The 13334-nt window shown below is 39.5% G+C and overlaps 1 protein-coding gene across 8 annotated transcripts in view; it reads left to right on the top strand.

The window, feature by feature from the left end:
* UTRN (utrophin) overlaps positions 1–13334 on the top strand; it is a 503173-nt gene that overhangs the window by 384875 nt on the left and 104964 nt on the right. For all 8 annotated transcript variants that reach the window (XM_077350828.1, XM_077350839.1, XM_077350815.1 and 5 more), the window contains 2 exons: positions 7073–7341; positions 9236–9382. In XM_077350828.1, coding sequence (XP_077206943.1) covers positions 7073–7341; positions 9236–9382 — 416 coding nt within the window. The remainder of the gene's footprint in view (positions 1–7072; positions 7342–9235; positions 9383–13334) is intronic.

Raw genomic sequence — 13334 nt, 5'->3', positions numbered from 1 at the left:
TATGCACTTGTTTTACAAGATACGACAAATCAGAGATTGTTTTAAGTGACCCCAAATGCTTAGAATTCTCAGAATCTGGGTTCAGTGATGGAAGAAAGCTTGTATACAAATAAAGAATAATAAATAAATAGAAGTATTCAAGAACCACAAGAAAGGTTTTACTTTGGAGGCCAACTTGGCAGCTGGCACCACCTACCTCTTTCTAGACAATTTGGTTCTTGGGTATTCACACTCAATACCTAGGTAGCTTGGATCTTTTAAAAATATTTAGAGCATTTTAACTTTCTGCACTTGGTGTGCATAACTAGTTTTCTTAGCTTAGTAAAAAGGTAAAGGTATCCCCTGTGCAAGCACTGAGTCATGTCTGACCCTTGAGGTGATGCCCTCTAGCGTTTTCATGACAGACTCAATACGGGGTGGTTTGCCAGTGCCTTCCCCAGTCATTACCGTTTACCCCCCAGCAGCAAGCTGGGTACTCATTTTACCGACCTCGGAAGGATGGAAGGCTGAGTCAACCTTGAGCCAGCTACTGGGATTGAACTCCCAGCCTCATGGGCAGAGCTTTCAGAGTGCATGTCTGCTGCCTTACCACTCTGCGCTACAAGGGGCTCTTTCTTAGCTTAGTATCTGTTGTCAGTTACTTTTGTATGCCCATTAACTTAATGTACAGGAAGGGAAAGTAAGAAAGAGTGCATTGGCCTCGCCTCTTACCTCCGTGCAATTGATAAAGCAACTACACAGTGAGACTGTGTGGACAACATGTGCAAGCATATTCTCCTTTCCATTTGGAAAGTAGTGTCACTGACCACAGGGAAACGTGTAGGTGCAGACATTTCTGTCCTATGTTCTCACTAAGCAAGTGGCTCTGGGATCATAGAGGCTGGGGCAGACTTGTGCCCACTCTTCCTCCCTTGCAGGCAGTGAACATGTGGATGGGTCATCTCAGCAGAGCTACAAAAGCAGATTATAGCAGTTGAACAACTCTTGATTTGGCAAGAATTTTAAACAACCCAGAGGCAAAACAAGAACTATTTTTAAAAGGGAATTTTAGAATACTCCAGAAATGTGAAAGATTTTGGAGCAAGTTGGTTTATATTTACAAAATCTCACTGATAATAGCAATTAATTATGTAGTAGTGAAGGTTATTTTGATGGTTATGACATTTCATATTAAGCATGTGCCATCTGTTTCATCCTTTAATTACAAATGCAAAATCATAAATCATAAAAGAAATATTTGTAACAAGTAATTTACATATACTTTATTTACATCAACTGCCATCTGGCATGTTTGCATGTTATTGATTTAAACAAGATACATGGCAGCCACCACAAAACATTTTTATTATTGCATTCCTTTCAAATGTGGATACCTTTAACACCAAAGTATATTGCAGTGTTGATAAATGCACATGTGTATAAATTGACATTTAATTATGAGATTATAAACACCCCATCTAACTGGATGTTCATCCTTGTGGAACTGTGCATGTTCACAGATCAATTGCAAATGTGAAAGTTTTACTAGTTTTCTTTCTATAGCTTTCTGCAGCCCTAGGCATGCTCCTCATCACCTTGGTCATGTTGGATTTCCCCACCTAAACCAACATGTGACTGGGAGGGTGAGGAGGGCTCCTTCCATCAGTCCATAATGGAGATAGGACTGTAGTTTTCTTCATTTCCTTTGGTGAGATTTTCCTTTTGAGGGAATTATTTATTCAAGACCATCATTCTATTTAGTTGTCACCTCATTGGTGAGCATTGACAATGACCCTTTGCAAAAAATGTACCAAGTGTGCTACCAAAATGACACTATCAGATGAACATTAGCAGTTCTGTCTTAAGAGAGCCCTCCTGGTGAAAGGTGGCCCTTTGTGAGAAGGCTCGCACAGCATCTGAAGCTCAGTCACCACACCTGGTAAAAGGCAAAAAATGTCCTTGTACTCCCTTGGTGTTGTTTGCATCTTCAGCTCCCTAGCATGGTCATAGGTTGGCCATGGTTTCAAGAACCATTTCCAAACCACCTCTGAAGAAGTCAAAGTGAAAACATTCATCCAACCATCTAACTCTTAACCTTTGTTAAAGCCAGATGCTCGATATTGTCCACCCTCTCCCCAGTATGTCACCTCACGCTGAGCAGGTTAATAGCTTCAAGGAATGACAAGCAAGAGGTCAGACACCCAGCTCTATCTGGCCGTATTATGAAGCCTAAGAAGAAATGAAAGTAATTCTGTGTCCTTGTAACTTCCTTGGTATTCCTGTCTTCCAGCCCGCATAAATTTACCTCAGTGGAGTCCTTCAAATAACTAACAAAAATGGCTCCATTCTGTGGTTCCGAGGCCAGCAGCTGTTGACTCTGATCTGATGGTGATCCCTTCAGTATCAGGTGCTCTACTAGAGCTTCTTCTGTTGCCAGATAGTTCTGACTCTGAGGATGGGTTCCTAGTTCATTCCAATGCTGTTTTGGATCCATCCCCAAACAAGATGGTAAGGGATTTGTCACAATGGTGGCCTTAAAGCTCTGTATAGAGCATTTGACCAGGATAATTGTGCAGTTATCTGCTCAGATTCAAAGCCATCAGATTCTATACTTCAGGTGACATACACCACCTTGTCAAGTCAAATTGCCCTGACACACAAATTGGAAAACATGTATAGGGTTCAGCAGGAGAATTGCAAACTCACATTCACATACCCTCTTGCTATTTCCCTAAGTGACAGACTTCATGCCTTCCAAACACAGGGCAGGAACTCATTTCTCAACATTGGATAAAGAGAGAAAGAAGCTAGGTGGCTGAGGTATGAATGTTTACTCTCTGGGGGCTTTCAGGTGGCTAGCTGTAGGACTATTATGTCCTGGTATGAGTTATTTATTTGGGAGTACTTGTCTTCATAGATGTATGCCCTTTCTCCCAATAAAAAGTCCATAGCTAAGGTAGTTGAAGCTGAAGGTATGAGAATGAGTGAACAGGATATAAGAATGAATGAACAGCCATAGCAGGACTATAGTTTCAGTGGAAGTTCTTAGTCTAAATGCATGTACCTGCCCTTCCTTTTGAAACTTGGGCCAAGATGAAAGACATCCCTCTTGTAAGGAAGGAACATGAAAATTTAGTTGAGTGCATTTGGGTGAATATAAAAGGAGTAGGAAATGAGAATGGTATTATTGTGGGGTTCTGCTATAGACCACCAAACCAGTCAGGGGACATGGATGAGATACTCCTAGACCACATTACAAAATTATCAAAGAGGGGGGAAACAGTGGTCATGGGTGCCTTCAATTACCCAGATATCTGTTTGAAGACCAAATCTGCTAAAAATGCAAACTCCCATTTACTTCTTGACTTGTCTTGCCGACATTCTCATCAATAAGGAAGAATTGATAGATGAGGCAGAAGTAGTAGTGGTAATACATGATAATAGTGACCATGTGATTTTGGAATTTACAGTTGTAGGAAACAGAAAACCTTTACGAAGTTGGACATATAGATTGGACTTTAGGAAAGCAGATTTTAACAGACCACAGACCAGAGTCCCGTGGTCAGAAATAATAAACATTCTAAGTAAGAAAGATGTGGGGCTCCCAGGTCCATCTGTGCTGCCAAAACTCTATGATGGAATTTGCTTCAAACCATATCTGGACCAATAGATCTGGCAACCCTAAATAAATGAGATGAGGGATATAGTTAATTTTCTTATAATCATTTCACAAACACAATTATGTCACCAACAGAACAGATTATAATCTATTAAAATTTTGTGTTTTTTGTAAGAAAGGGAAGGGTAAGAGAGATAATAGGAGAGGGGGAAAGAAAAAATGGAAAAATGAATGAACAAGAGACACAGAAAGAAAAAGAAAAATGGATAAAAGGAACAATTATATTGGGGGAGGATAAAAGATGAAAAGCCATGAGGAAAAAAATTGTCTTAGATTTACTGGCTCTTAAAAATCCTTATTAGATATAATTTTTTATCAATGACTTGGACATTTTTTAAATTTTCTCAGTCACTTGAACTAAAACTATTTCTTCAAAACTGGATTTCTAGTGAAATCTGTTTAAGCAGAAGGCTTTTTGTGGCCATGATAAAATTATTTCAAGTTGGTGATACTAGCTCAAGGGAACATTGGGTTATTTTCTACTTTCTTGTCTTTGACAGAAAGTCCACAGTATATTTTCTTCTCTAGCAAATAGAAGGATTAATAAACATATGTTCATATTTTCTGAGCAGCTGGTAAAGTGATGATAATGTAATAAGTGCCATTAAAGAAATGAATGGGCTTCATACCACATAAATGGGAAAACTGCAACAATCAGTGTACAGTGCAACAATCAAAGTACAAAAATGCTGTGTGTTACCATGCCAGCTTGCTATACTAAAGGGAAATGAAAAGTTGTTTCAAAGAAAACTGTCACTGAAACATATTTCTCATTGGTTAAAACTTCTATTATGTGTGACCCTTGTAACTATGAATCTAGTTTCATCCTTTTAAAATGAAAAGGTTACTTGTTAAACAATTTGGGGACATCAAAATGCCTTACATTTTTATGGCAAGTTATAGTCGTATCTCAAGTGACTAGATTGTAGGCATCTCTGTGTCTCAGAAAAGTACATGTCTGGCCTCAATTCTGTAGTAAATGTCTTTCTAAAATCAAATTTACAAGTAATTTCAAGGCTGTTTCCCAAAATTAAAGTAAGAACACAGTCTTCACAATCAGGCTCTCCACTATCTCTTGAATAGGAGATAGGTGACACTGGGATGCAGCATAGAGGAGGGAGATTATGCAAGGATGATGAATTTCTCCCCACTTGCAATAAAATGTATTCTTCTGTATGCAAGACGGTGGATGTGTTTGCAATTCATAGGATCTAAGCCAGTAAGTGTGTGTGTGTGTGTGTGTGTGTGTGTGTGTGTGTGTGTGTGTATGTATGTATGTATGTATGTGTATGTATGTGTATGTATGTGTATGTATGTATGTGTATATATATATATATATATATATATATATATATATATATATATATATATATATATATATATATATATATATATATATAAAATTTGTGCAGATATATATATATATCTGCACAAATTAAACAGAAATTAAACAGAAATCAAGACCTGAGAAAAATTATTCTAGTAAATTATTAGGCAAAGTAAATCATTAGGCAGTATTATAATGCCCTTGTATGAAACTATGGTGTGGCTTTTTGTGAAATATTGCATACAGTTTTAGTTATTGTATCTCAAAAAGGATATTGCAGATTTGGAAAAGGTACAACTGAGAGCAACCAAGATTGTTAAGGGATAGGAGCACCTCTGCTATAAGAAAGAACTTTTCTGTTTGGAAAAAAATACTGGTAAGAGGAGACATGATAGATGTTGAAGCTTGTAGCCAGACGCGGATGTTGGATTTTCGTAGGGCAAACTTTAATAAACTCAGAGACATGATGAGTGTCATACCATGGACGAGAATGCTGGAAGGGAAGGGAGCATGTGAAGGGTGGGCGCTACTCAAACAAGAGCTATTGCGTGCTCAATCAATGACTATCCCAGAAAGACGAAAACACTGCAGGAGCTCTAAGAAGCCTATTTGGATGAACAGAGAACTTCAAGAGGAACTAAGAAAAAAAAGGGAGATGTTCAGGAAATGGAGGGAAGGACATAGCTCTAAAGAAGAATACCTACAGGTTACTAGGCACTGTAGATCAGTCATCAGAAAGGCCAAAGCTGAGAGTGAGCTAAGATCGGCCAGGAAAGCCCACTGTAACAAGAAAAGATTTTTCAGTTATGTGAGGGGCAAACGTAAAGTAAAGGAGGCAATAGGCCCACTGTTGGGTGCGGATGGACAAACTCTAACGGAAGATGCAGAGAAAGCAGAAAGGCTTAGTGCCTTTTTTTTAATCTGTTTTTCCCCACAGGTCAAAGTGTTTAGGCACATCTAGAGATGGCCGTAGCCAAAGGATAGTGTCTGGGTGGCAGGTTAACATGGATAGGGAGGTTGTCGAGAGGCATTTAGCTGCACTGGATCCCCTGGTCCGGATGAAATGCACCCGAGAGTGCTCAAAGAGCTTTCCAGAGAACTTGCACAGCCAACTCTATGATTCTATGTTTATAAAATTATGCATGGGGTGGAGAAAGTGGATAGTGGGAGCTTGTTCTCCTCTTCCTTTTTTCTTCTAACCACTATGTTGCACTGGATTTGAAGAACTGCAAAGAGAATGAAAGGGGCCAATTACAAAAGAGCTCATACAGTATTTGCTTAACAAAATTTGCATCCCATCTTTCTGCCCTCATAATAGCTACCAAGGTGGCTAACAAATAAAAACATAAAACACATATAATAAAATCACATCTTAAAATCATTGCCTCCCAACACAGATTATTACAAGAATTAAAATCAGAGTAAAAATACATACAAGCGCATAAGAATAACAATTAAAACATTGATCATGAAGGGATCAATCACTAATGGAATGCTGAACTAATCAAAAAAAGTCTTTACCAGCTGGTAGAAAATGGCAACAGAAAGGGAAATACAAATTTTCCTGGGAGGAAAGTTTCTGAGTTTTTATGCCTTGACCAAGAAGGTCCTCTCCTGGCTCATCACTTGCCTAATTTCACATCTGGAGATAACCATAGTGGTCAGGTAATATAGTAGATTGCAAACTTAAATGGACTCCGGGGAATGGTAGAGGACAGGATGGCCTGGAGGATCATTGTCCATGGGGTCGCGATGGGTCAGACATGACTTCGCACCTAACAACAAATATAGTAGATGAGTTGTGGTAGTTCTGCTGCTTCTGCTAGTCTTGTACAAAAAAAAGTAACTTTGGATTTTTTTTACATAGTTCTGTAATATTTTCATGAATATTTGTGGATAGGCATCCTCATTATTTTGGTTTGGTCTCAAAACCTATTAATGCATACCAGATAACATAGGTAAGGTTGAGATTTGCTACAGTGTTCTTAGGGTGTCCTAAATCTGTTCAATTTAATGAGAATGGTATTGCTTCCAATCTGCCATAATATTGACATTGACATAATATTGACATATGTTGTTCATTTTAGAACTGACCCCTGAAGAAAAAGCCCAGAAGATCGCGAAAGCTATGCGTAAGCAGTCTGTGGAACTGAAAGAGAAATGGGAAAGCCTGAATACCTCTGCCAACAGCTGGCAGAAACAAGTAGACAAAGCACTAGAGAAGCTGAAGGACTTGCAGTGTTCTATGGATGATGTAGATGATGATTTGAGAGAGGCAGAGAATACACGGAATGGCTTGAAACCTGTTGGAGAAATACTAATTGACTCACTGCAGGATCACATTGACAAAACAACAGTAAGCATAAAATTTATAGGCTGGACTAAGGCCTTTGTGGAATATTAAATTGTGAATGTAAGGAGGTGCTCATAATCTGTGCCTTGGCATATTTGTGTCAGGCATAGATTATGGAAACCAATATAATAATATGTAGATTTCCTTATTTCTTATGCTTTATCTTGAACAAATCTTACAGAATTATTGTAGGGGCAGTATGGCCACAGGAGGATAACAAAACAGCATGAGGATAGGTAGTGAATGCAAGAATTCTAGCTTGAGTAGTAAGAGGCTGTGCAGCACAGAGATTGGTTTCCTAAATGCCTAAAGCTGTTTACAGATAGTGATAACAAGAATAGCTGCAGAACTTGCTGCTGGAAAATGATAATTTAATGGATTTAATCAAATTCAACAACTTGTTACATACCTGTTATCTTGTTCTGATCCCATTCTGGAAGTGGAATTTTAAGTGCAGCAATAATTTACCAGGGTCTTTGTGGTCATGAAACAAAACCACCTGTCCCCACACTTACTTCTGAGGAGATAGAGTCCTTCAGACTGCCAAAGGGAGGTCCACAGAAGTCCAATGTGATGCCACAGGAGCAGCTTCCCAGCTCGCCACAGCGCTTAGAGACGCCAGGCAGACTGGAGCCAGCCAGCAGCCAATTTTCAAGGGTGGTAGCAGAAGGACAAGGCAGCAAGGGAGGGAAAGAAGCAGTAGAACCTGCCACAAGTGATGGCCTGTTTCTCATCTTTTATGGAAGCCAGGGATGCTTTTGTGGAGCAGGAAACAGACTGCAGTGACCATAAGTGAAGCCCTGTTAAGGCTTTCCTTGGGTGAACATCCAGCCCTGGACTCCAGCCCAATGCCAGAGTATGACATCATGTTAACAATACTTGATTAAACTTGCAGTATCTTTAACCATGCAAGGTTTTCTGTTTTGTACAACTCCAAACCTGGAAATCATGAAGAACTGTAACACAGAGAATGAGAATATTATTCTGATGTCAGTGGATATTTTAGCACTGGACTACGTAGAGCTACGGGCTTATTTCCCATCACCTCATGGATATATTAATAATAAATTGGACTGGTGCAGGGTAATGTAGCATCACACAAAAATGTGAAACACCCTTTTTAAGTTTCATTCTTGCTTTCACATATTGAGTAAACTGAGCTCAGTCAAATTTGATTTATATCCTCAGTGATTTTGGCCAAACTTGATTTATATCTTTGTCACAATTGATATAAAGTGATGTATCCTCTCTTCTCCCTTTCTCATTTTAACACAAACATAAAAGTTTAATAAGTTTGTGAGAACATATCTTTCTGTCTTTAAGAATTGATTTGTAGTATCTTAATGACATCTGTATAAAGGAAGATAGAGAGGAGCTTCTTATGTTTATAGTGTATGTAAAAAGCTGCCATCTGTTGAGGATTTTGAGGGCCAGTTTGCAAACAAAAAGCTAAATTAATTTTGGAATTGAATTCCCAGAAACTGTGACTAGGGTAGGGGAGAGTGCTGAGAAATCTGTTGTTTACCTGGAGATACAACAAAATGGCGAGTGCTTTTCTTGGTTCTTCCTAATTTTCATGGTTTACAGATACATTGTACATTTCAGCAGGCATATGAAGAAGGGCCTTGAATACAGATTGAGATTCAATGCATCCTGACACTTATTGCTGAGTCTCAAGAAGTAAACCTTAGCAATTTCAGGCATTCTCCCTCACACCCTAAACGTGCAGATTCACTACATTTTTTTGGGTTCACTGTAATGTGTAAAGCTTCAGAGGGAGGTCAGTTGTTGAGAACCATCATAAAGAGAAAATAAACGAATGTGGTTATATGTGACTTGTGTGAAATGAGACTGCTCTTTAAATTGTTTTGATAAATATAAGTGTTTACTCTTCTAGGCTTTTAGGGAAGAAATTATACCAATCAGCTTGAAAGTTAAAGCAGTAAATGATTTATCTAGTCAACTTTCTGCATTTGACCTTCATCCATCATTAAAGATATCACGACAGCTAGATGACCTCAATATGCGCTGGAAACTTTTACAGGTATTCTCTTCTTGTATTCAGTAAATTAAATACCTGGTCTAGACAGTGTAGTTCTTTTTTAATTTCTCCTATTATCATTATTCATTGTCTGCTTTAAAAGAAACATGCAAAGAAATACCCTCCCTTTCTCATTTGGTCGATAACCTGCCTTATCTGTTATCTTCTGCAGTTAGTTCACACAGGGTGACAGAATTAACCCGAGAAGACATATTTTGCTTCAGCATAATAGCACTATTTGTATCAATTTGTACATTTCAGAATATTCTTCATAAATCAAAGTTATTAACATCTTTTGTAAGTCAGCATATATGTTTTCTGTTGTCCTGTGCCCACAATTCTTTGTTTTCACTGGTAGCATTTAACCATGCTGAGGCTTTTTAAAATACATGTACGATTTGAGATGTATTATCTGGAACTAGTAAGTAAAAGAGTTTCTAAAAACCAGTGAACTTGAACTCCAATAATACCTAACTAATATCTACCTCACTTTATCTTCCAACAATCTTATTTATTTATTCATTTACTATGGGATCGATTTCTGCCCCATCTTTAGGAACTCATGGTGGATTGCCTTATTTAGGCTGAATACAATCCCTGTAAAAGTTTAAAATTAATTCAAATTACAAGAACAATTATAAGTCGGCTGAGAATCATAGAATCATAGAGTTGGAAGGGGCCATACAGGCCATTTAGTCCAACTCCCTGCTCAACGCAGGATCAGCCCAAAGCATCCTAAAGCATCCAAGAAAAGTGTGTATCCAACCTTTGCTTGAAGACTGCCAGTGAGGGGGAGTTCACCACCTCCTTAGGCAGCCTATTCCACTGCTGAACTACTCACACTGACTCACACAAGCTTCATGGCCAAGACAGCGTTGGAATGCATACCTCCCAGATCTAAGTCAAACACAGCAGCATCTGTAGCATCCTAGTCAGGTTCCAATTGGGGCAATAGCTGTGGCAGTTATCCCCAAAAGTCCCACCTGTCCTACAGGCTCTGAACCAGTCTTTGTGATTTGGGTTTTATGTAAATCCAAGTGACTGTCAACCAATCAGAGTCCATGGATCTCCTCTAGATGGGAGGGAGCGATCCAGCCTCAGTTTTAAGAAGGAAGGGAAAGCTTTTTCTTTATTCATTTCACAAGGAATTTTGGTGACTCTGGATAAGATGTAATCTTAAACAGATTTTTATTTGGTTGTTAGTTAGGGGTTGGTGTTTGCTTTGGGAAGAGCGCTTGGCTTAGTGAAACAAATAAGCATCCTGTTAAAGATCTGACATTCCTAATTTATGTGGACTGATTATGTGAACAGGAGTTCTGTGGGCTAAAAGGGAAATTTTTAATCTGGAGAAGATCCTGTCTGTTAGAAAATAGGTTCCAGTTAAACATTGCAGGCTGAGGTAACCTGTCTGGATAAAGAGGAATCAAAACTTCCTCAGGGTTTATTTAAGTTAACTGAGGCTCAACTCCAAAATAGTTACTTTCATTGGAAAGCTATGGGGTTGAAATTGAGAGCCAGTTTCACATTATATATTGAAGCCATCCACACAAAGCTTTTGCCCAGTTAAATAAACCTTTGTTGTTCATTCCCATTCAAGTCTTGTCTATCAAATAACTAAGAAAAAATTATTTTTATTCACCTAACAAATAATTTTAGCCTTGATCTGTCAAGTTTCCAAATAAGAGACCTTTAGGAAACACATAGCATACATTCTACCAAACCTTTAATCAAAACATATATCCTGATTGTGGCAGTTGAGGTTAAAGAATATAAAGACTAGAACAGAGGACTGGACATTCTTCAGTCCAGTGTGCAGTTGCCTCAGAGTCCTCCCTCTCCAAGTCAAACACTTTAGCCCATCCTTTCTCAACTTTTTATCATTGAGAAACCCCTGAAACATTCTTCAGTTCTTTGAGAAACCACAGAAGTGATACAATCGGGCAGAATATGTTTGGAAAGCCTAACTATGTACATGCCTACATGGGCCCCTTACCTTCCCACCTCCTCCAGGCCCATCACTGGCCATTTTGGGATGGGGGAGCGGGTTGACATGACCATATATAGTCATGTTACCAGATTAAAGTTTAACAAATTAAAAAATATATATATAAAATTGATTGAGAAAGCCTACTCTAGCCACTAGCTCAGTCTCTAATTAGGGCAGAAGCATAGAATCATAGAGTAATAGAGTTGGAATGGGCCTCCTGGGTCATCTAGTCCAAACCCCTGCACTCACAATCCTGTCGCTCATCCACTGTAACCTGCCACCTCCTCCTTCACAGAATCAGTCTCTCCATCAGATGCTATCCAGCCTCTGTTTTAATAACTCCAAAGATTGAGAACCCACCACCTCACAAGGAAGTCTGTTCCACTGAGAGACCACTCTAACTGTCAGGAACTTCTTCTGGATGTTTAGATCGAATTTCTTTTGTATTAATTTCATCCCATTGGTTCTGGTCGATCCCTCTAGGGCAAGAGAGAACAACTCTGCTCCATCCTCTATATCAGTGGTCCTCAACCTTTTTATCACTGGGGACCGGTCAACGCTTGACAATCTTATTGAGGCCCGGAGGGGGGGGGAGGGTAGTCTTTTGCCGAGGGACGTTGCTGCCCTCGCCTGAGCCCCTGCTCCACTTACTTTCCCGCCAGGGCCCCTGACGTCCCGCCGTAAGCAGGGGGGTGCTGCCAGCGGCAGCTGCGCAGTGCCACACTGAGGGGGAGCCCCAGCCATGGCGGCCGCTGGAGAGCACCAAAGGTGAGACAGTGGCAGAGTGGCAGGTCAGCCCCAGGAAGGAGCCCAGGGGGAGGACGAGGAGGAGCCCAGTACCAACTGATCTACGGACCGGTCTCGGTCCCTGGACTGCGGGTTGGGGACCACTGCTCTATATGGCAGCCTTTTAAAGAAGATGGTTATCAGATCCCTTCTCAGTTGTCTCCTCTCCAGACTAAACAGACTAAGCTACCCCAACCTTTCCTCGTACGTCTTGGTCTCGAAACCCAGTGATTTCTTTAAGACAGTGAAGTACTGCCTAGAAACATTCCCAGGTGAACCTAAGCTTCCTTCCTATGCCACAAAGCAGTAATGTTACCATCCTCTTACTATAATGGAAGCTGTGCATGCATAGTTTAACTGTGCATGCATAGTATTCTGAAAATGTCTAGCACAATCTGATTTCTTCTGCAGAGTCCTCTAAGAGGCAATACAGTGTGGACTGGAGATCTGTCTGTTTAAAATTTTACTACTCATCCCAGAATTTGTGTGGAGATTAATAGGTTCATCAAAAATGTTCCAGATGTCCAGGTGAAGAAGTTCTGATAGATCTTTAATTCCTGTATCATCAGATCTAGAAAAGCTTTAAATTTAAATTTCATTATGAAAAAGTTTGCATTCTTAAAATCCTACTCTGGCTCAAAGTTTTGTTTATCTCTTTCCAGATTTTTAAAAAAATCTGTTTCTGAATAATTTTTTTTTTAAAAACTCCAGGAGGAAAAATTCAGGAGTGTGAAATATTTGAAAAGGGGGGGAGGGCAGTTTATCTTTTGACATCTGCAGCCTGCAGAATTACGATGTCATCTGCTGAGAAATAGTGTGTCCTGCAAAGCAAAATTATTAACATTTCTGAGGCTTCTTGTCTGTGTTTCTTGCAATGTAATTAAAAAAAAAAATTTATGCCTCAAGGAGATTTGACTAAGCAGTTAGGCTCCTGCTGGATATGCAAGTGCAGTTCAATTAGTAAACCAGGAGGATATCTGCCCATCCTGACAACCAGCAAACAGCATGCTCCAAAGTAGTTCCTGGTAAAGACATCTTTAAGATCAATATAATCAAAATGAGACCTGCTGACTCCAGACATTTAGATAGGGGAAGAGTGGAGAGAAGCAGAAATTTCAATGGATGTTGTTAGTCACTGTAAAAACCATTTTTGTTGTTGATTTGTATTGTGTTCAGGGTGAG

The sequence above is a fragment of the Paroedura picta genome, chromosome 1 (assembly GCF_049243985.1).
Source record: "Paroedura picta isolate Pp20150507F chromosome 1, Ppicta_v3.0, whole genome shotgun sequence".
In the NCBI taxonomy this organism is placed as follows: domain Eukaryota; kingdom Metazoa; phylum Chordata; class Lepidosauria; order Squamata; family Gekkonidae; genus Paroedura; species Paroedura picta.
Note: the sequence above shows the minus strand (reverse complement) of the source record. Positions and strands in the feature narration are given on the sequence as shown.